The 23,182-nt window shown below is 41.1% G+C and overlaps 1 protein-coding gene across 1 annotated transcript; it reads right to left on the minus strand.

Annotated features, from left to right (window-relative positions):
- Positions 1-1,045: 1,045 nt before the first annotated feature.
- On the minus strand, positions 1,046-21,667 carry CCDC47 (coiled-coil domain containing 47). Its single transcript, XM_042474999.1, has 12 exons — positions 21,381-21,667; positions 19,063-19,170; positions 18,262-18,436; positions 17,291-17,412; positions 12,624-12,689; positions 11,501-11,602; positions 10,796-10,906; positions 8,440-8,525; positions 7,390-7,448; positions 5,453-5,562; positions 4,467-4,634; positions 1,046-3,211 (listed from the first exon to the last, which is right to left on the minus strand). Exons 1-12 carry the CDS (start codon positions 21,636-21,638, stop codon positions 3,131-3,133), a joined length of 1,446 nt encoding a protein of 481 aa, XP_042330933.1. The 5' UTR covers positions 21,639-21,667; the 3' UTR covers positions 1,046-3,130.
- Between the last annotated feature and the right edge of the window lie 1,515 nt (positions 21,668-23,182).

Here is a 23,182-nt window from a genome sequence, read left to right on the forward strand (position 1 = left end):
ATGAGATCAATTGCTGTTCCCCAGTCACCCACATTTATTACAAAATCTCCTTGTGAAGCTTTTTCCTCTTTGCTGTTCTAAAGAAAGAGGATACCAATTTCTTTTCAGTACTTGCCTCTCCTGCACTCATCCCTTTCAGTACTGTATGTTGCCAATTCTCTCACTTTCACAGGACAAGGGATGTGAAGGTAACGGTAAAGAACTGTATGACATTCCCTTAATTCAACCTTTTCTCTTTCCGGGGCCTTTGCAACAGGCAAACAAAAGACTAACTTGCAGCAGTTTTGTACTTTGGGTGGTTTAGGGCAGCACACTGTACATGGCTCTCCCTGTTCCCTTCACTGTATCCTCATAACAAAGTATGAAAGGTCATACAACAAGGTAATATATTTGAAGAGCATTTTGACATTAAATCCCCATGTCTCCTGCACTCAGATTCCAGTGACACTCTAAATTACTACAACATATGGTCATTTTCCAAAATTCTCTTTGGAAAAATCCACAATCTCTCTCCCTTTCTTATCAAACTAGAGTTGAGAAACATATGGCAGAATCATACTCTCCCCAAGTATAATTTTCAAAGGAAAATGTGAGAAGCTACTCCCTTCTTTTGCTGCTGCACTGCCATCATTCAGTAGCACAGTGCAATCCCTAAGAGTGCCAATGTATCCTCACACAATCTGGTTACCCAACTATCCCTTTCCTGACTACTTTCCAATCTCTCTTCTTAAGTGCTACAAGAGGAACAGACTACTGCACCAAATGTACAATATTTCTTTTTTTTTTAAGCGCTATGTAAAAGGGTTTAAAATACACAATACCTCTAGTAATCCTCCCTCTTACCTTACTTGATAATTAGAAGCAAGGACTATTGCCTGAAGTGTTCACAGCTCTGTTCTCTTGAATATAATTCTTTCCCTTGCTTTCCTCCCCTTTGCTTCCTATCAGTCTGCTTTCCTTTCCCTTCTCACTCTTGTCACAAGTGGTTCTCTTATAAAAATCATAGCAAACCAATTATACAGTACATTACATTTGAAACAGGAACTTTGTGAAACAATACTTTATTCAATTTTACTTTCTACATCTAGTGACAAAATAGTTTTGAATCCCACATAGGATTGCCATTTTCTGCTGTAAAGTACCATAAATGATAGTTATATAAAAATTACTAAATTCAAATACCATTTCAGGCTGCAGGTTTTTGCATTCAGATAGAACCTGTGCATTTTCATGCTCTGACAAATAGATTTTAGCACATGCTGATTTAAAGAGCAGCTTAATTTTATTGCATCAGAGATATCTGCAGATAAAAGCATCATCAAGAAAATACATTAAGAAACAAATTTAACCCTCATATTTCTTCCCATTAAACCCACTGCAGAAAGTGCCCATTACACACAATGATCAGATGCCATCCAGATGAGCATTTATAAAATGCAGCAATTCCACAAGACTGCAAAGCGGGCATATCTCCAGTTCCTAGTCTTCCTAGCAAATGACAACCCTTTTGTAAATAACCTAAAACAGGTACAAAAAGATAACACCCCTCTAAAAAGTGTTCTATCTTGCTGGGATATAATTGTAGTTATTAAGAACCTAGTTCATTGTCAATGGTTATATAGTCAGCATCCACAGAAACATAAAAGGAAACATAAAAAGAAACACTAGAAAGAGATGAAACCATCAGAAGAACACACTGAACTCTACAGAAAGCTGCTAAAAACACTTAAAACATGTCTGAAGTAGAAAAGAGATCCCATTTAGCCACAACCAGTAAATACCTTCTACATGGGAAAATAAGTATAGCAAATTTGTGTGCAGAAAACAGGTACACACAAGCCGGTTGTGTGGGGGATAATAGGCGAGTTTCTGCAAGGGGACAATGCATGAGGAACTACATGTCTGATCCCACAGAGATCTTCATGCAGCAGCCTGCATGCATACTGATTACCCAAAATTCTGTATCAGGGCAACTTAATAGAAAGTTTTACATTGTTTTAAACTAGCAGTATTAAAACATGTTTTTTAAAAGATACCAGAAGGCCTTTTCATCTGCCATTTCCCAATTACCTATTTATACATCAACATCATCATCCCCATACTGTATTTGTAGGGCTGGATCCTGGAAACATTGAACACAAACACCTGTGCATACGCACACTCACTGTAGCCTTTGCAATTAGCAGCCTACAGATTGATTTACAAACTGCTTGTCCCAAACTACACTAGTCTTTAAATAATACTGATTTATCACCCTTCTAATTGTTCTGTGAAAGAACTAACCTTTCCCGCATCAACTACATTTGGTTTTAAAACCTATAATATTCATATCATACTATTTTATGTTACAACTAACTGCTTGATATCCAAGTGCACTGATTGCACCAATCACAAAGGAGGGTTTTTTTAAAATTCTATTGTGAAGGTTTGATGGTGTTTTTTCCTCAAATATTAGCCACTATAAAAAAATTTATATTCCCACATCCCCAAAATAGATCAAAGTGCTTATGCATTGCTGGCACAGTCTCGGAAGTTATAGATATAGGAAATAAGAAGTCAAAGGATCCCAAAGACAGTAGAGGGGAAGCCAATCCAGCAACATGGAAGACATCTGCAAAGCGTATACAAGCACCTGCATGTCTCATTAAATCAGAACAGTGGCTGCAGCCCTGAAAATAGTTTTTCACAGTCTCACTAACCAAAGGGGACTGAAGTGTTGGTTTTTTTTTTTTTTTCAGAATTGCATCTCAGTTACTGGCAACACTGATGCAAAGAAAAATTCTCTTGTTGCTGACTGAAGTGTAACTTTGGTACTGATAGGATCACTTTTTGATGCAACCCAATGCATACATGCATGTGAGGAAGTTATATAAGACCTGATTACCACTTTAATTTTTCCAAGAACACCTTTATGATGGACCCAGTTAGAATTCCTTGGCATCCTAACAATCTTAATACATGTATACATGCAGAGAAATGCTTCAAATATAATCCCTCAAGCCACAATTGTTAGTGTCAAAAGTAGTTCTTAATGGGCAGTGATAAAAGTCAGGGATATAATTAACTCATGGTAGGCAGCAAATTGCAATTCTGTGGTTGGCACCATGGAAGAGATTTCTTGCAACAGTTTTCACATGGCTTTCACTTTGATTTGCTTCATTTTCATTTGCTTCTTCTCAAGTTTCTTCTGTTCACGCCGCAAAGCAGCCTCCTGTTAGAAAATAGAAAAAGTTGTATGAAATTATCAGATTTTGTGTTTCTTTGCAGGAGAAATCAGAACACCAGACAAAAACAACAACTTCAAGGAAATTCAGTTAGCTGTATGGGTCTTCTCAATCATTCTGTTGTGCAACAACATACAATTGTTACTTTGTCATTGTGGGTGAGCCACTCATCTCTTGAGGCAGGAAAAAATTAAATGGTTGTCCAGTGCTCTTCTGTTATGGTAGATAGGAAGAAACATAAGATAAGATAGATCTCATTTCTGGAAAGGCAGGACAAAAACGGACTTCCTGAAGAGATGTGTGGGGTCCATTTATTAGCGTCTGCTTGATTAGTGCTCACTGTCTGCTGACTCAACAAATGCAAATGAGAAATCTCCCCGGGTCAGGGGTTCCCAGCAGACAATGAGCACTAATCAAGCAGACACTAATCCTCCTTTGCATACCCTCCCACCCTGAAGCCTGCCATCAGCAACAAACAATACACATGCAAATCATTCCTGCCTTTCCAGGTCACACAATAAATATACCCAACGCCTTTCCAGGCAAGCATTCTCTGAAGATCCCAGCCACAGATGCTGGCGAAATGGTCAGGAAGAAACTCTTCTAGAACATGGCCACACAGCCCGAAAAACCCACAAAAACTATGGTATACATATGCTTTATAGCTGAGGCCATAATATCATTTTGTACCACATCCAAAAAAGTAGGTTTATATCCATGAAAACTCATGCTAAAATAAAAAAAGTTATTCTTAAAAGTGCTGCCATCTTACTTTTTTTTCTCCCCCTCTCTTCTCCTTTTTATAGTAACACAGGTAGACTACTGAGAAAAGGGCAGGCAAATCAAAACAAAACCTGGAAGCAGCAAGATCAGAGCCCCACAACATACTTGCAGAGAGTTCTCCTTCACAGAACTCATCAACCACCAAATGTTTGTACTCCATGTCTTGACCTGATCAATGCAGGTTTTCGGAAGGGGTCCGAGAGCTGCTTTGGCAACTATCCATACAGACTCACAGCTTATATTTTGAGAATCGCTGTCTTAAAAGCTTGTCTGTATTGATGGTCCCACCTTCCCCAGAACCCCAGAGTAATCTCTTAAAAAGGAGCTCAAACAGAAAAAGAGACCGATATCACCACTCAAATTTGTATCTCATTTCACCAGCTTCAGCATGCCCAACATCACTGACCAGGGCTCAACTTTTACTAAACATTAATGAATTTTTTAAAAAACATTGTTTACCTCCAGACGTCGCTGCTTCTCTGGATCTTCTTCATTCATTATCCTCTCTTTTTCTGCCCGTTTCTTTTCTTCCCTGCGGGATTGAGCAGCCTCTTGCCTTTGCACATGCGTCAGTTTCAGAAAATTCTCTTCTACCCGTGCCCTGTTCTTATCAGCTTTTTGTTTGCCCTTTGGTTCAGGGTTAGGAGAGATGTCAAACATCACCATTAGTATGAGTAAGCACTCAGCACTTCAAAGAACATTGCAATGAGTTAACACAGATATAAAATAGCTAGCAAAACGAAACCCTATACTAGATCACTGACATGTCCAGTTTACTTTAACATACTTATTTGAGCTAAGCTTGATTTCTTAAAAACAAAGTTTTAGCACATATAGTACTTTGGTCACATCATGAGAAGGCAGAACTCACTGGAAAAAACAATAATGCTAGGAAAGGTGGAGGAAAGTAGAAGGAGAGGAAGGCTGCATGCTAGATGGATGGACTCTATTAAGGAGCTCACAGGTAAGAATTTGCAGAAACTAGCAGAGCAGTAGAGGATAGGAAATCTTGGAGATGTCTAATCCACATGGGTCAAGATTGACTCAAGAGTGGTTAACAACAAAAAGTTCACAGTGGTTCCACATCTCCTAACAAGATTACAAAGCTCAGGTCAGGAGTATCCAGAGATGGAAACATGACTTTTTGGATTACAACTCCTAAAATAAACACTTTCATGTTCAGAAACCAATGTCTCAGCACTCGAATTGGACTCCTATCATCTTCCAAACACAAGTCAAAATTCTGGTTTTACTTATGCAGTTACATGAACACCTAAAGTTGTGCAGTCACTTTTGCCTCTTTGCTTACATTACAACATGTCACAAATAATGTTGACCAACCCTTGGAAATGCTATAGTTCAGGCAAAGCACAGGGGATGGTGTCCAGTAGAGACAGGGAGATATTTTAATATGAAGTGAGCACACAACCAATTACACAACTTACCTCTCTATTCAGACGGAACTTTTTTGCTTTGTCAATGGAGTAAATCACCATGTTCATCAGAGGCAGCAGAGCTTCCATGTCTTTTGGGGAAGTGTTGCCTGAGCCAGGTACTGTAAAGCAAATGAGTACTTTTCTTAGATTAAAGTGCTCAGGTTGAAATCTGAAAACTATTTAATTGGTAGTAGGTAAATATCCTACACAGAAATAACACAGAAACATACAAGCCCCACTGAACTCAGTGAGACTTAATTCTGAGTACATGTGAAGAGGACTGAGACCAGAGTCCTGTCCCCACTGTTAGCAGATACCTTAGCCAATTCATTGAGGCCCCGTCTAATTCTAGTGTCACCCAATGGAACCTTCCCCAGAAGATCCACTGTCCAATGAAGCAAAGCCCTAGCCACTATGGAAACTGTGGTAGCCGCCCTGATGGCAATGGACACTGCCTCATGTGCCCTTTTTAGCTTTGTCACTATCCTCCTGTCCTCTGAAATTCTAAGGGTATCCTTGTCACTTCTGCAAAATATGGCTAAGGAAATGAGAGCAGATAAAGGGGCCTCCACTAGGAGTATTTGCAATTTCTTCATGACTGCACGTAGAAAATATTAAGTTTCTTAACTCTTCTATGATTGGGTCTACTGGTTGCAGGCTTATTTCACTCATCCCTAATCGCATGAATCAAGTTGGAAGGGTAAGGCATTTCTAGGACTTAAGATGCCATGGGATATAACTCTTCCCACATGCTGGACAGGGGGTGGGGTTTGTTTGGGTGATAGGGTAATGCCTAGAGTCCTAGTCTTTTTCCTTAGCAGTAGGGGAGAATCCGCTTCTTGAAAGAATCACACAAAACTAAGAGTATGGTCCAGGTTCCCATCCCTCTCTTATTCAGGGAGTTCCCCTTCTTCCACCACCCCCATAAGTGCTTGCAGACCCTGGTCCTCTTAGTCCTCCTCTGAGAACTAGGCTTGCTCTGGCTTACGGAGCCTTTGCTGTGCTTGGGGCACATGTGTGTGTGAGTGTGTGTGGTGTCTGCCTCTGAATCAGAAGGTGAGAACTCCTCCTTTCCCTGAAAATGGCATTTTCTAGAAATACTAAATGCCCCATGGCTGAGATGGCAGCCACTTTCACATGATCAAGATGGTGGATATCCTCCATGGCACAGGTTGCGAGAGGAGCCCACAGAGGAGCCTGCCAACCCCTGCCAGGTGTGTTCTGTGCTCCTGCCGTAGCAGGAGGCCATGCGGTTGCTGCCACTGCTAGTGTCCTTGGCCTTTGAGATGAGTCCACTTCGCAGCCTGGAGGCCACTGGAAGGCTAGGGCAGAACATGGATCTATCCATCTCCCATCTACCACCCTGGTGGCCCTTACCAAGATGGTGGCTTCCTGGACCAGTAGTCCCCTGATCCACCTGGAGGACACTGCCTTGGAGTGTAGTGTAATCTTCTTCTTTGGAGGTTTTTAAATAGAAGCTGCATGGCCATCTGTTGGGAGTTCTTTGATTGTGTATTCCTGATCAATGGCAGGGTCTCTTCTAACTCTATGATTCTATGATCTTTCACACCCGACTCTCTCTCTCTCTCTCTCTCTCTCTCTCTCTCTGTGTGTGTGTGTGTGTGTGTGTAATTCACTGATTATGACAACTTTGGATTTTTCCAGGATTTAGCAATTAACATTCATGCTTCCATCAGAAGGTTTTCCAAGACTCTCTTATCTTCTTGCTGAATGAGCATTTTCTTGTAAGGACAAAGATGCAAGTGTGATTTGAGGACACTACACCATTGTGACCTCAAATGGACATATACTCTTTAGATACTGATCACAGGGGAAATGAACTCTTGCCCAGAATACATTAGAAGGTAAACTCTGGCTATGCTTTCAAATGCAGGATTTTACCTTCCCAAGAAAAAGCCATTTGAAAATCATGAATCCATTCTTACCATTAAAAGTAAATAAAAGTGTCTTTTTAGTTTCAGGTAGTTTCAAAGGTTGACCTTCCCTAACAAAGAAGAGAAAGAACTACTATTAGAAGGATATTAAAAATGAATTATTTAAGGATAGCAAAACCATATTAGTAGAGTCTGGAAAAGTTACTTTTCAAAGTCACTTGAAGACTCAGAGTTGCCACCCAAGAAGTAACTTTTCCAAACTCTGATGCCCAGGTGCACCATCAACTACTATGTAAGCAGACAATTCCGAATCTAATTGTACATACCCTGCTGTTAAGGCCAATCTGGTGCATTCTGAATTACACTAGGAACTTTCTGCCAAAGCTTAGTTCTGGGAGGACTGTGATGTAGGATGTTTTCCACCTTAAACCTCACTGGGAAAAGCCATCTAGAAATGTCATCATCTAGAAGAAACCATCACTGATATTCCGTCACTGTACAATGAACAACATGAGAGCGCTTAGCTCTGGCTCTGGGCAGCCAAGGATTTGCTGTGGCAATCTGCTTCTTCTACTAATGGGGGCAAGTGCCAACTGGATCCTTACTAATGCCTTGCTTCAAAGCTGTTGATAGAATAATAGCAAGGTGTCTGGGCAACTACTGGGGCAGAACACATTGTTTCTGCCCATCTTTCCTCCAGTAAACAGGATATGGAGCTGTTCAGCAGGCAAATGCTGTGTCATATTTGCTGTAGCATCACCTAAAGTATCACTTAAAGGAACAAAGACACTGCTCTCTCTTATCAGAAATCATATGTTATTTCAACAAAGTAAATATTCAATTCTATACAGAATGAGCTCTGAAGACAACCCAAATGAGCTCTGAACACAACCCAAAGCCCAACCATGTCACAAACTAGGTAAATTCTAACACTGGCCACATCAGAATTCCCATGCTGGAAGTCTGGTTCAGACAACCCCCCTATGGTCTTTGCTAACAAGCAAGCTTGCTTGAGACTTTCCCTTCTTCTTTTTCTTCACCTTTCACAAACTACAACCCATCATTAACTTCAAAGTACAAACCTTCTTGTGCCATACTCACTCTTGCATTAGTTTTGGACCAGAGAACTGGTCTGAAAAATGGACGGACTCAATCTTGTCGGCATAATGTGTAAGAAAATGGATCATCTACAAGGAGAAAAAAGGAGTACAAGGAGTACTGAGGACGACATATTTTCTTATGAAGCTGTATACACCCATCCAAAGCAACCATCAACAACAGCTAGCCAGATACCGCAGGCAGCAGCATAAAGGCAAAAAGCTTCCCCTGTTGTTTTATCCCCAGAGCCAAGTCCAGGAGTACCCTAAACTGCAAACGTGCGTCTTCAGGGGGAGTATAACCCCATCTAGCACAGGCTGGATCCCTATTCCCTGATCTGCCTTCCAACTGACCAGGAGGACTTCTGTCTTGTCTGGATAAAATTTCAATTTGTTTGCCCTCATCCAGTCCATTACTGATGCCAGACACTGCTTTAGGACCAGGAAAGCCTCCTTGGATTGAGGTGGAAAGTAGTAGCAGAGTTGGGTGTCATCCGCATATTGATGGCACCTTACTTCAAAACGCCAGAGGACCTCTCCCAGTGGTTTCATATATGTTAAATAGAATAGGGAACAACACAGAACCCTGAGGGACCCCATAGGTCAATGGCCAGGGGGTGGAGCAGGAGTCTCCCAGCACCACATTCTAAGTTTTCCCCTCCAGGAAGGAGTGGAGCCACTGTAAAACAATACTTCCAAGGCCCATCCCAGAGAGGTGGCCCAGAAGGATACCATGGTCAATGGTACTAAAAGCTACTGAGAGGTCTAGCAGAACTAACAGGGACATATTCCCCCTGACCAGTTCCCTGAGTAGGTTATTCACCAAGGTGACTAAGGCTGTCTCCGTTCCATAGCCAGGCCTGAAACCAGACTGAAATGAATCTAGACAATTCATTTCGTCCACAAACCCCTGGAGTTGGGAAGCCACCACATGTTCTACTACCTTGAACAAAAATGGTAGGTTGGCAGATAATTATTCATTGTGGAAGGATTAAGGGATGGCTTTTTAAACAAAGTCTTCACAACTGCCTCTTTTAGGCAAGGTGGAACTCTGACTTGTTGTAGGGAGGCACTGACTACCTCCTTCACCCACTCAGCCAGTCCCCCTCTGGCCTGTTTGATAAGCCAAGATGGACAAGGATCTAAGACACATGTGATGGCTTTCACCTCTCCAGGGATCCTGTCCACATCATCAGGCTGCACAAACTGAAAAGTATCCATTAACACTGGACAGACAGGTGGAAAGGCTATATCTACTGGCACTGCATCAACTACAGCAGCCAAGTCAGAGCAGATCTGAACAACTTCATTTGCAAAGTGCTGTGCAAATTCTTCACAGTGGGCTGCCAAGTGATCTGCATTTTCTACATGAGCAAGTGTGGACAAGAGACCCCTGACCACTCTGAGCAGCTGTACTGGACAGCTCTGTGCAGATGCAATGTTGGCAGCAAAAAATCATTTCTTTCCTTCCCGCACTACCATGGAGTAGACCTTCAGATAGGCTCTAGTTTGTGTTCAATGAGATTCGCTTCGAGTCTTCCGCCAACATTGCTCTAGGCCCTGTCTTACTTGCTTCATCACCATCAACCAGGGAGCTGGTTTGGCTCTACGCCATAAGAAGGGACACTCAGGAGTGATTGTGTCCACTGCCCTGGTCATGTTCCCATTCCAAAGGTTGGCCAGAGCTTCAACAGAATTGCCTGCCAAGGTGACAAGAAAATCCTCAAGAGTATTCAGGAGCACTAAATGTAGATTGTTTTAATATGTATCTCTTATCCTTTTAAATTGCATGCATGTCCCTTTAAATTGATGTATACCTGTATTTTAATTGATGTGTTTTAACTGATGCAAGCATCTGCAAACGGCAAGCACTCCCTTATCCCCAATGGTGGTGCATGCACGTGACCACACCACCATTGGGGACAACGAGGACTGTCCCTAATGGCAGCACAGCCATGTGCACGTGACACCATTGGGGACAATGGGACACAAGTCCTGCGGTACCTGCAAGGGGGAGATTTGGAACAGATCCCCCATGGATACCAAGGTACCAATGTATTATTGTCCACCAGACAAACTTACATTCTCAAGAATAGCCAGAAAACAATTTTATTTCACACAGCTACATGGAAGTTTTGCCTCCTAAGGCAGATACCCTATTTTTTCAGAGATATCAAGGTAAGAAAGACTCCTTCACACCCTCCAAACAGACAAATATGACAAATAAGTAGAAATGCTGCTGAAGAACCCTCAGAAGTAAAGTTTAGATTTAGACAACTGGGTATATTGTTACAACTCTTGTAAGATTCCTCACTTGCTGTAACTTAAATGTTTTTATCAGTTATTTTACTTTACATTACCTTCGTATCCATCATTCCCTCTGTGACCTCACCCATCTCTGATAGGATAGCCAATGACTCTGGGAGCCCATACTTCATCCCAGTCTTAGGTTTATCACTGCAAAATTCACTCTGTTCAGGAAGAAATGGCAGCATTAGAAGCAATGCTTTGTGTTTACCATCACTTGCTTAAGCAGGTGCCTAGTCATCTAAATAAAAAATTAAGAAAGGAATTCAAGTTTCCAGTTTGGTGTGAGGAGGCAACCGACAAAGGGCAGAGTGTACCATACAGTCTATCCATGTGGCATACAATATCATTGCCATGTCTCTCAACCATCAGTGGCTTGACCCATTGTTGGATGCTTCCACCACAGGAACCTTCACAGTAAGCAACCACTGACCTATTCAAAACAGCTAAAATTAAGACCATGCTCAATTAGAATAAGACCCCACCACATCTCCCCAAGTCCTTTTCATATGGCTGACCGCATCACCAGATATTTGCTATTTTCTTGCATTGTGACTTTTCCCCAAAGCATTTGTACCATATTCACTTTCTCCAACCATTCCATAAATTAAATCCTACAATATGAAAGCAATATAGTATTCTGATTTTTCAATACACTACTTTCCTTAAAGTTTTCAGGTAAATTCTGATATTCTAAGGCATTATACACTTACTGTCCTATCTCTGCATTTCACCTCTCCCAGTCCCTCAGTACATACCAGGTCCTGCATTTCCTTCTGAAGCCTCACTAAGGCTTTTCTTGTCCCAACAGCAAACACGTAGGTATCCATGTCATCATCGTTCATAGTAACTTTTATTTGCTAAGCAACACAGAAAATGTTAGTCACCCCTAGGTCTACACAACTACATTCATTAATACAAGAAATCGCAAAGAATGAATACAGATTTCATTATTTCATAGCAATGTCAATAGCATAAATGGGCTCAGGTTTTACAAATGGCCATTAGCCAAGATCAGAAGCATGTATGATATGAATCTCAGGATAACTTGGAAAATCCTCTGAAGTATAATTATGCATGAAATGTCTACTTGCATCTCATAATGCAATGATAAGTGAACAAAGATGAAGTCCTTTTTAGGACCAATGTACACCATTGCTGGAACAATTTAACAAATAATCTGTCACCACATGAGACTCAACACCTTTTTTAGCCCATCAGAAGTAAGTGAACTGCAAAGTAATTTCTTTAATCCCAGAATTCCACTGCACAGGATACTTGCAGAAAAGTAAGTACTGTAACCTTGAAACAAAGTCAGTGGCAGGGAAAATACTGTCAAGTCAATCATTTACGCCTTCATATATAGTATTCCTAATTTGGACAAGTTATAGAAGAAAGGAGCTACAAGTACAGTGGTTAACTTGCTATTTTCAAGGATACCTTTGAAAGCCAAATCCCTAAAGTAATTTAATGAATAAATCACTTTATTAATGTATAACAAGTTTTAGTTTCTTTCAAAACGTATTGTACTTTTAAAGAGCAATTTTAGAGGAATTTTGACAGGTATTCTTTGTGTTTTGTGCAATTTTCTTAATCTTAAAGGGTTTATTCTTTTAAAAAGTTAAAAATTCTGCAGACTGGAAAAAAACAGTATGAAAAATGTGCATTTCTTTTTCTTTAACTTATTGTTTCTGAGGTTTCAGTAAACATTGCATATAGATAGAGAAATCTATCTTCACAGCCATATGCTCCAGAAACCTCTTGTATTTAATTAAATGATGCAGAGATTCTGCATACAACTTTTCATAAGCTATTCAAACACAATTTCATGAACTTAACCTTACTAAAGATGATCTGAGGTTGCAAAACTAAAACACATACCACTTGGTCACAAGCTGGTCTCATCATACGAGCAAGCACATTCAGCAAGTCTTGTCTTTTGAGAAACTAAAAAACAAAATTTTGACCACAGTTAATCAATGTCCCAAATTTAGCATAACTGTCATATTCTTGAAGGCACAAGATCTCTCCCTACAACCAGAACTAATTAAAAAAAAACAACAAGCTTGCTCAAGAAGTACCATAAAATGTCCTGTGTTACAAAATCAACAGCATGCAGAGAACACACTGCAAAACCACAGGGCAACTCTACCGCAATTCTTCATGGATGCATATTTATTTGTCTACTGGATTAAAATTACATAGAGATCTTGTAGCACCTTTGAGCCTAACTGAGATAAAGAAACTGGTAGCATGAGCTTTCAAAGACTTCAGTCTATTTCCTCAGATGTTTAGAATCTGATCTTTCATCGTGCAATTAAAGGTTACATACAAACAATTCCCTAACGGCCTAAGCACTTTGGATAAGTTATTCTTTTGGACCATATAGCTTGTGGCTATGGTGATTGCAGAATTCGCAGACATACAGTCTCATGAGAAAGATTTTCCAAATTTTAGGTAGAAGTTATTTCTACCTTTTTAAGCCCAGGCAGACCAGATTCAAACCTTCAGAGCACAATATGGGAGCATCTCCATTTTCTATGCAAAGGTGAACACAGAACATACATGGGGGATCCGTTCTGGATTCCCCCTCCCACATATGGGGGAAAAGAGTGTATGCTCAAGCCCCATTGAAAATAATGGGATGCACGCTCACAGCATGGGTATGTGCCCCATTACTTCTGCCAGGGTTTGCCTTCCACGTTAAGCTCAAAGTGGTAGAAGGCAAGCTTGCCTATGGGGGAGGCCAACTGTACTGTCCACTTTTGCTTAGGAAATTTAGCATCATCCTGTCTCATCATTCTGCCTTTTGCTTGAGGGTGGGAGGAAAATGGGGGACTAAGCTTTCATTTAGCCAGATCCTGCCCTCTTGTGATGAGTGGTTAAGGGGTCACGGACTATGATTTTTTGCAGAAAATGGAGGTAAAGATGGAGCTTTTAGTTTTCCAGTTTCCATTTTCTTCAGGGACTACACTGTTGTCTTTTCAGTTTGGCTCAATACTTTTCATATTTCGCCCTTCTGGCCAGCTTTAGTTCCACGGGAAACAGTGTCCCATTCCTGTATCTGCATGATGTAAAACAGAGCAACTTCTACAGCACATATGGTTTTGTCCTAATTCTAACCTGTTCTAAGGTCCTGACTGAGGCCCCATTCATACTGGGGTAAAAGACATGGAGGGAACTGGGATGATCCGGATGCCCCTCCCCCGAATCGCTCCGTTAGCAAGTGCCCACTACAAATTGAAATCGAATGCATTTTGACAGAAATCGAATGCATTCTGTAGATTGGCCGCTGCCAATCAAGCTATCGTCATGGTGACGTTTGCAGGGCATCGGGGGAAGTGTCCTCCCTTTTTAAAGAGCCAGGCACAGGGGTTTCAGCGGCTGAAGCAGGGAGAGAGATGCCTCTCTCTCTCTCTCTCTCTTTTAATAAACCTGTGGGCTTTTGGGTCAGATCTGCCCCTGTCCCAGGCAGAGGATGGGATTGCCATGCTTTTTTTTTTTATTTTTTTTTATTTTTTTATTTTTTTTGCTTTTAAAAGCAACATTAGCTTTCCCTTTGCTTCCCTTGCTGTATCTGCTCAAGAAGACAAATCATTAGCATATTTGCTCAAAAAAAAATTGGTAAAAACATAACATTGATTGTTTGCAACATTTGTAGCTTCTCCCTCTGCAGAAAGCAAGTGCAAGCCTGGCTCCATCTGCCTCTGGAATAGAAACCATGCGCAGGTGCGCTCAAAAAAAATGGATAAAAATGAAACATACATTCTGGAATAGAAATTGTTTGCATTTGAAAAAGGGGGGGGGGTTTGCCTGACATGAGCTCCGTTCATGGCCTGATTTTTTCCTCCTGCAAGGGAAGGAATGCCCAGTGACAGAAGGCTTTGGGCAGGGGATGCAGGGAAAAGAGGCTCCTAAAGAATGCCTTCCCTTGCTCCCTTCTGCCCAGGGCTCTTTCCTCCTCCCCCTCCCCTCCGATGAGGGGAGGAAATGCCTTGCCCTTTGCCCACCCTCTGACCTAAATCCCTCCCTCAATTTGCCTCGATCGTGATCGAGGCCAAGTTCTCATTCCCAGGACCCGGGTTTTTAAAAAAGAAACGGTATTTGCGCCGATTTCAAAAGACCCGCGCTAGGGGCCATTTACCACGGAACGGGTGTGCAAGCCCCGGATTCGCTTGTGTGAGATTCGGGGTGAGTAGGAACTTCACGTGATTGAATCTGTTTCAACACCGATTTTTTTTGTAATGTGAATGAGCCCTGAGATAGCAGAATACCACCATGACAGGAAATTATAGAAGGTAGTGTGTGGGAGGGGAAATGATCAGTGCCCAATTCCTCCACATGTAAGTCAGTTGTACCTTTAGAGTTCAGTCTTGTTCGTTATACTTTTTAACACCTATGTGTAAACAGAGATATGCAACACTCCAATCTCCATAAGGGTGACTGTCTCCCAACTACCCCATGGGAAATACTCCCCCTTTGGTTGTCTTCCTAGGTCTAGTAGCTCTTCAAAACTGTCCATCAACAGTGCTGGTTTGTGTACTTTATAGATATAATCACCATAAATGTCTAAAGGCAAAACATATTTCAGGACTCAAAACACCCTCAAAGCTGTTGAAGCTGAAGAAAAACCCAGAGCTCTTAAACTGGACTTGAAACTGCACAAAATTTTCTTCCCACACTAGGTTGAAGATGTTAATTGATTCACACAGAGTCTGTCTTTTAGTGAATGGGAAGAGTTAATCCAGAGTAGAATGCCTTCCTTTATCAATTGTGGAAAAATCTGAGGTTAATCTCAGATAAAAAACAGGAAGAGAGTTCATCTGCCAAAGCAATTGTTCTCAGTCCTGCTTTGGATAGGGCTGCACTCCTTCTGAAGACTTGAAGGTATTCTTTGGCCTGTTACAAACGGGCACCCTAGTATGTGCTGAGCACGTACTAAGGTTAGAAAGGGGTGTTCTTTCCGGACGGCCCTAACCCTAGTATACGTTCGGCGCGCACAAAATGGCAGCGCCCGTTCTACACGGGCGCCACCTTCTTGACGTAGCGGACTCTTAGCGTCCGCACATCATGCCGTGCTAATGATGTCACAAGTGTGCCATTAGTGCCTTGCGGCGTCATTAGCACACTGCAAGAAGAAGCTGCATTTTGCAGCTTCTTTTTTGCTGCATGGAGGAGCCGCGCGGTTTGGCCGCTGAGGCTCCTCCACGCAGCAAATGAAGGCGCTTTTCAGACTGCCCTTTTGTGCGGTCTGTAAAGCACCTTTGATTGCTATGTCTACAGGTAGATTTCCTCCGTGGCACAAGGAAACTTTTAGCATCTTAGGAAGTTTCACCATCTGCATTCCTATCTGCAAGAGATAGCCTAGCCTTAGTAATCTACTGGCTGGGAACTTTTACCTTAGACAACTGTAATGCATTCTGTGTAAGGCTGACTCTGAAGGCAGTTTAGAAATTGTAGTTGATTCAGAACATAATGGGGATGGCTTTCAAAGCTTTAATGGCTTGACCAGGATATTAAACAATTCATTTGTATCTGCATTTTTCAGATTCTCAGCACAAGCACTCCAGTCTGCGGTACAGTATATGGATAAGAAGAAGACAGCCTTTTCCATATTGCCATATTGACTAGAATGCTCTTTGTTGTTCACATGGTGTCTACTCTTAACACTTCTCCAATGCCAAACAAAGGCCTTTATTATTTTCCCTGGATTTTTAAAAAATTTCTAACTTTTAAACTTGTATCAATATTTGGTTGCTATTTTTATCTTACTGGACCTGTTATTTTATGAGTGTTTTTAATATTTTATTGCAAGCCATCCTGATAATTTTGGAAGTGGAAGTTTAAATCTAAAACATACCCCAACACATTTCTCTCACTCCAAAGGGAACAAGGTATGAAGGTAGAATATGCAGCATTTCTTCTGTATTAGGCTTCTGCCAATTTAAGAAAGTTTTTCTTGCCTAAACATTGAGCCTGAAGACACTCAAGCAGAGAGAGGCAAAATTCAATCCTGCACAATCTGCTTCATGTTTTTCTAGAAACTTAGGTCCACCAAGAGAGACAGGTGCAAGAGACATATGGGCCTGAAACAGGTGGGCATGAAAGAGTGGCTTCTGGCTGCTTGGAAGGTGGGACGTGCAGATGACACATGTCTACTGAGCAGCCAGAAGCTGTGCAGTCAGCACACTCACTGGGAAAAGCCAGCTAGAAAAGGAGTAGAAAAAGTCTGCTCTTTGCCAGTGTCCCATTTGGGACCGTGGCAATAGCCCGGATCAGGACCGGGGCCAGGCCCTGTCTGCATGACCCCATGGTTAGACCTAACTCTTCATCAGCTTCTGCGTTATAGCACACCAGTACAAACAGCTATCTTCATTTTAACAGTGTAATTGGGAGGAGAAGAAAATTAATTTTATGTTTTTCGTCTTCACAACAGGAACTCAGGAATACTTGGCCAAATACATGAAGTTCTACCATTAAATCATATGGTAATTCCTGCTCACTCCTAATTTAAAGCATAAAACATTTTAAGGTGTTCTTTCTCATACCTTGAGCTGGATAAGCATACCCTCACAGCAGACTCTTCCAGAGCACCAGAGATTATAAATATGTTCATTCTCTTGGTTCAGCTTGCCCGTACTCGTGGCTTCTTTATTGGTGCCATCATCCCCTTGAAAGAAAGTACATGCTAATTAACAAGAACTTGTGACTTTACACCTAAGCTTACACTGCAGTGTATTCCTGTGAGCATTAAGTTAGCCTCCAAACCAAACTCAAACGTTTTGGTTAGTGCAAAACACTGGAGCGTGCCCTCCAGAGAAGTGGGCTGTCTCCCATCCACCACATCAATAGTCCAGTGACCACAATGCCTTTTGATATCTTCAAGGTTCTGATGAGGATTCAGAAAGCCTTGATAGGCATGTGCATGCTTACCCAAGAAATTACTTCCATTCTTTTCATCATGACTTTTAAACTCTCCTCAATCCATATCATAAGTATTCCATCTCTATCAGGTTTACAAAGAACATACAAACAAGCATTTATACTTGTTCAGCTTTGCAAAGCCTGAGTCTTTACATTTTTCAGAAGTGCTCCAAGATGTGCAAATGGACTACAGTGGACAAGAACTTAAAAAGAGTATTGGTACATTTTTAGCCACTAAGCCCTAGTTTGATCTGTGTCTGATTAAATATAATTTCATTTAATTTGGATGCTGTTGCCGTTGCTGTAGGTTTCTCTCCCTACATATCCTGATGGACACAGCAACAATGTTGGCCACCTTGTCCAATTCTGCCATGACTGATCCCAAATTTCTCTCCTGCCTTTTAATATTCAAAGTTCATTTTACTCAACTTTCTTTTCATCTGCATTTGCATGATATAAAATTCTACCTGTGTGCCAATGTTTGGCTGGCCTGTCACTGTCCTCCTTGGTGACTTCAGCATTCATAATGATATTGATGTCTGATACTGGAGGCAAGAAGTATAGATGTAGAGGCTGGGGGGGGGGGGCAACTTACCAACAAGAGCAAAGTTACTTTCAAGAAGCTCCCGATGACTACTGAACCAGGCCTGAGCCAGACGGTTATTTTTATTCTTCCCAATTATGTAGTTCATGATGTAAGCAAGTAGGCCCGTCACCATTAAGATTTCCATGTAGTAACTCTCCCAACTATTTTGGAGGTGGGCAGGCACCTGTTGAGTGTGGATTTGATTAGACTATTTCATTTTGAATGTTAGTATCTCTAACATTCTGGCTGCTGTTACAATATTTATTTATTTTTATTTAAGTATGCATTAAGCACCTTTTATCTCACTGGAACCTTTGATGTGAACAATAATACACCCTACTTTTTATTTACTAAGGCTGCATCCATACTGCAGAAATAATCCAGTCTGACACTGCTTTAACTGCCATGGCTCAATGCTATGGAATTCTGGGAACAGTAGTTTGTTGTGGCACCAGAGCTCTCTGACACAGATGGCTAAATGTCTCATAAAACTACAATTCCCAGAACCTCTGGAAGAGCTACATGTTTTTTCTGGAAATAGAGAGCTGCCATGGGTCCCTTTTTGGGAGAAAGGCAGCATAAAAATGCAATAAATAAATAAATAAATGATATGTAGCAAAATTGGGTGTACTTAACACAAAAAGAGACTGAAAGTGAAATCCTATACATGTCTATTTGGAAGTACTCCACAATAACTTCAATAGTCTTACTTCCAAGTGTTTATAGGACTGCAGCCTTAATGATACTAGTTTATGCTACAAGCTTCTGTAATAAAGACTGACATGTAAGATTTTCACAAGATACACTTACATCAACAATGGTTATGGGATCTTTATTTTTGCCTGGAATTGCATCAGGTTTCTCTTCATAACCTTCAAATTCTTCATCGTCATAAGGTTCACTTTCTGCATCACCTTCCTACAACAAGAAAACACAAGGTTCACAACATCAGCTATTTGAAGAAGAGCCTCCTATGCTAAATGCTATAAACTACTGAACTAATACATAAATTTTAGGTTTCACACCGGATTGTGAAAGTATTATACTTATAAATCACTCTTAGAATGCTCAAAGTAGATCATAGAAGGCTCCCAAGTCAATTCCTGTTTGGGCACCAATCAGACTGAGAGATAAACAAAAATATGTGTCTTTGTTCCACTTCCTGAGATTTCCAGAGGAATTTGTTAAAACCACTAAAATAAAATTCAACAGTGATTTACAATACTTTCTCTGAAGTTCTTGATAGTTTAGATTAGTAGTCCCTAAACCTTTTTGGGCTACTACCCCCTTTCTTCTTGGATGACAACCCTGGTGCCCTCAATTCCTATTGTTACTCAGTCAGGTGAAGAGTGGGAGACACCACTATACAAAGCAACCAACAAGGCTACGCAGTCGTTTTAAGGGACCCTGAAAAGAGAAATTTAATGCAGCCTTCATCCCCACAACAGTCCTAAAGATGGTTAGTTCCCCTTGTCATTTTTCATGCCAATACTTTGACTGAAGGCCCCTTTGCCACCCCCTTTTCCCTCACTGCTCCCCTGGATCTTTCCACCACCCCCAGGGGGGCATCCTACTCACTTTGGGAATCACTGGTTTAGATGACTCTGGAGATGAGTACAACTATGTCTATCCAGCTGGCCAAAAGAAAGCCATATTGTTCTAACCTCTTTCAAAAGGCACAGAAATATGGGACACTCAACTATTTTAATCCTCACCACAGAAAAAATGCTGACAGTGAAGTGATATTAAAGACAAGGTATTTTACTGTTGAACGTAGGAGCACTTCTTACAGCACAAACAAATAAACCTGTATTCTCTGCCATGGGCACTAACTCTAGATACTGTAGATGAGGCTTAGAATAGCTTATCTCTAAATGATCCTTTCTTCTAAAATCAAAATTGTCTTGCTGCCTCAGCAATTTTAAAGATAGCTCAAAGGTCTGTAATAAGTGACAGGCAGTCATACAATATTGTCAAGTCTAATTATGGTAGTTTCTTGTGGTATGAACTTTCATAGATGACACTTACTCCAATGGAAGAACCACAGATCAAGGTTGTATAAAACAAATAAATGAATGGGAAGAGGTATGCTGGGGACAATCAAGTCAGAGTGATTAGAATTCAAGAGAACTGACAAACTACCATAATAACATATCCAATAACTACAATTTAAAACTGAATGCAGTCTACTGAACACCCTGGACTGGCAAACTCAGTTCCCATATGCAAAACTGCAACATTTTCAGCTACAATCCTATAGCTATTTACTAGCAAATACACTCCATTGAAATCAGTGGGAGTTACCTCTTAGTAGATATGTCTAGGTTCACTCTGCAAGACATGGAAATGTTGCCTGCAAATACTATATGAAATGATGTAGATGTGCCTTGTCAAACATCATGCCCTACCCAAGCAAGACACTAAGTATCTATACATTCTATGGCAGGCATAGGCAAATGTGGCCATTCTGACAGTGGTGGCCCATAGTTACTGTAACTCCTCACCATTCACTTTCACAGGTGGGAATGTTGATCCAACATGTGATAGTTAGGGCTACAGTTGTCTATGAGTGATACAAAGGTTGAAAACTATGTATGTGCCTTCTGGTGCTTCTACAATTTCCTAATGAACAGGTATGACCTATACCTCCCCATATAGGCCTCCACACCAAGCAAAGCCACTTTCACTGGGGCCTCAGAGATGTAGCAATTCCATCCACTCAGGGGTCTGTATGATCTTTTCTCTGCTGCCTTTTTGTAAGCAATTCAAGACTTCTCTTTCCTAAGGAGTCTTTGATTAAACTGGCTTATGCATTCTCATTCTAATTCTTCTTCTTCTTATTTTATGTCCTGCCTTTCTCCCAACCTGAGATTCATTGGAGCTATGATATTTGTTATAGTAAATATTTTAATTTGCCTGTTTTGGTCTTACACATTTTAATGTTTGGTTTTGTACACCTCTTAGGAAATGTTTACAAAATGATACAAAAATATGATAATAAATATAAAAATATCTAAATAATAATCACAGTGTAAGGTCTATGTTTGGTCTGGTCCACCCTATGTCCTCTAACATCTCTTGTTTAAAAAAAAACACAAGCCAGAATAGGACCCTTCATATGATATCACCTGGGCATCACCATCTTCAAAGTCAAGACCTTCATCTTGTCCTTCGAGCTCAACCGTGGCCTCTTCCTCGTCATCCTCTGTTGTGACAATTCGCTGGGGAGATTCAGTGGCAGGATCTTCAATCACATCTTCGAATTCCGCAAAGTCGTTATCATCATATTCCACAATGTCATCTCCATCATCAAATTCATCAAATTTTGCCAGAGATATACCCCATGGAATAAAGAGAGCAGCCACAAAAAAATACACAGTTCTCATTGTTGCTGGGAAACAAGAGAGAGAGAAATTAACATCTTCAGACTTTAAATACTATACATTGGCCCCATATAGACAGGCCAAAATAAAGCTGCTTTGTGTCACTTTGGAGGTATGCTGTTTAAATGATGCATGCTTCCTAAGAGTCTGGAAGCTGCACCAAAGCCACGCTCCAGTCCTTAGGAATGGAGCCTGGCTTTGGCATACCTCCAAAGTGACCCAAAGCAGCTTTATTTTGGCCTGTCTGTATGGGCCCATTCTTTTCTTACAAAATAGCAACACAAAAATGGGCAACTTACTATCAGCTGTATAAAAACACAAGAGAAACACAACACAATCTGCAAGTTGTAGTTTCATGTCACTTTGCATATCATTTGCATACTTAAGAGTTGGTGCTCCTGTTGCAGTATGCTTCTTTAGGAACACTTATAAACAAGACACAGTTGCAGGGTAACAGAAGTACTCTGAAAGATGAATGTAGGCAACACAGGAGCCCTGTTGCACCACAGTTCAACATTACTTAAATGTACAAAGTAAAGTAGCAATTTCTTAGCAAGAATTATTCAAAGGGGGTTTGCCTTTGCCTTCCTCTGAAGCTGAGAGTGTGATTTGCCCAAGGTCAACCTGTGGATTTCCATAGCTCAGTGGGGATTTAAACCCTATTATCCAGTTCTATGCCAACACTCAAATCACTATACTATACTGGATAGTAAATACTCTTGCCGAGACCAAGGAGGCTTGAATTTTGAAAACCCATAATTAGACATGACATTTGCTCATAACATTCATCATATAGACATATATTGCCAAGACTGAGGCTTGATTTAGCTGTTTTAGGGCCGTAGCAGACGGGCGCAAAAGAGTGGCTGAGTCCGCTCTAGCCACAAGCGGATCGGGACCGCACTGACTGCACAGCCCACTCCCAAAGTGGGCCACAGCTGCAGGATCCTTCCTGTACCACCAGGAACTGGATTATCTCAGCTTTGGGCCACTTTGCAGGCACACATCATTTGAATGTCACACCTCCAAAGCAGCTGGAAGCCACTTTATTTGGCCCATCTGTTCCAGGCCTTGGTGAACAAACAGGGCTCCAATAAAGGATTGGGCTACTATTCAAGTATCCAACCACTCCATTTACCTCTCCCATTTTTCTGTTGCATCCGGTAAAGAACTTTTCCCTGTCATTTGACTATGCGGCACTGGAAAAGTACTTTCCATTTGCTGCAGCAAGACTGTTGTCCAAAGCAGCAATCAAAGAAAAAGTGTACTGATTACCTGAAAATCTTAGGTTCACAGTACTCCCAGAGTCTCAACCTCCTTGTTAGGGTTATATTATGAGCTTACAATGTCATTATGAGCCACATGCAACATTAATATTTTCCCATTCCACAGTCCCAAACACTAGTCCCTTAAAAGGCACACAATCTAGGTTAGCAATCTAAAATTAGCAGTAGAAACTAGAGCAAGCTCCCTCCATCCCACTGTCAGCTACATTTTTATAACCAGCCGAGCATGGGAAACAGATAAGGATGCCTGAAGGAGAACAA

Source organism: Sceloporus undulatus, chromosome 6 (assembly GCF_019175285.1).
Source record: "Sceloporus undulatus isolate JIND9_A2432 ecotype Alabama chromosome 6, SceUnd_v1.1, whole genome shotgun sequence".
Lineage (NCBI taxonomy): Eukaryota > Metazoa > Chordata > Lepidosauria > Squamata > Phrynosomatidae > Sceloporus > Sceloporus undulatus.

Coding starts and splice junctions, on each gene's coding strand:
- CCDC47 (XM_042474999.1), bottom strand. CDS start 21,638: ATGAGAACTGTGTATTTTTTTGTGGCTGCTCTCTTTATTCCATGGGGT. Junction 18,437..19,062: donor ATCCCATAACCATTGTTGAT/GTAAGTGTATCT, acceptor CACACTCAACAG/GTGCCTGCCCACCTCCAAAA. Junction 4,635..5,452: donor AGTTCCGTCTGAATAGAGAG/GTAAGTTGTGTA, acceptor CCTGAACCAAAG/GGCAAACAAAAAGCTGATAA.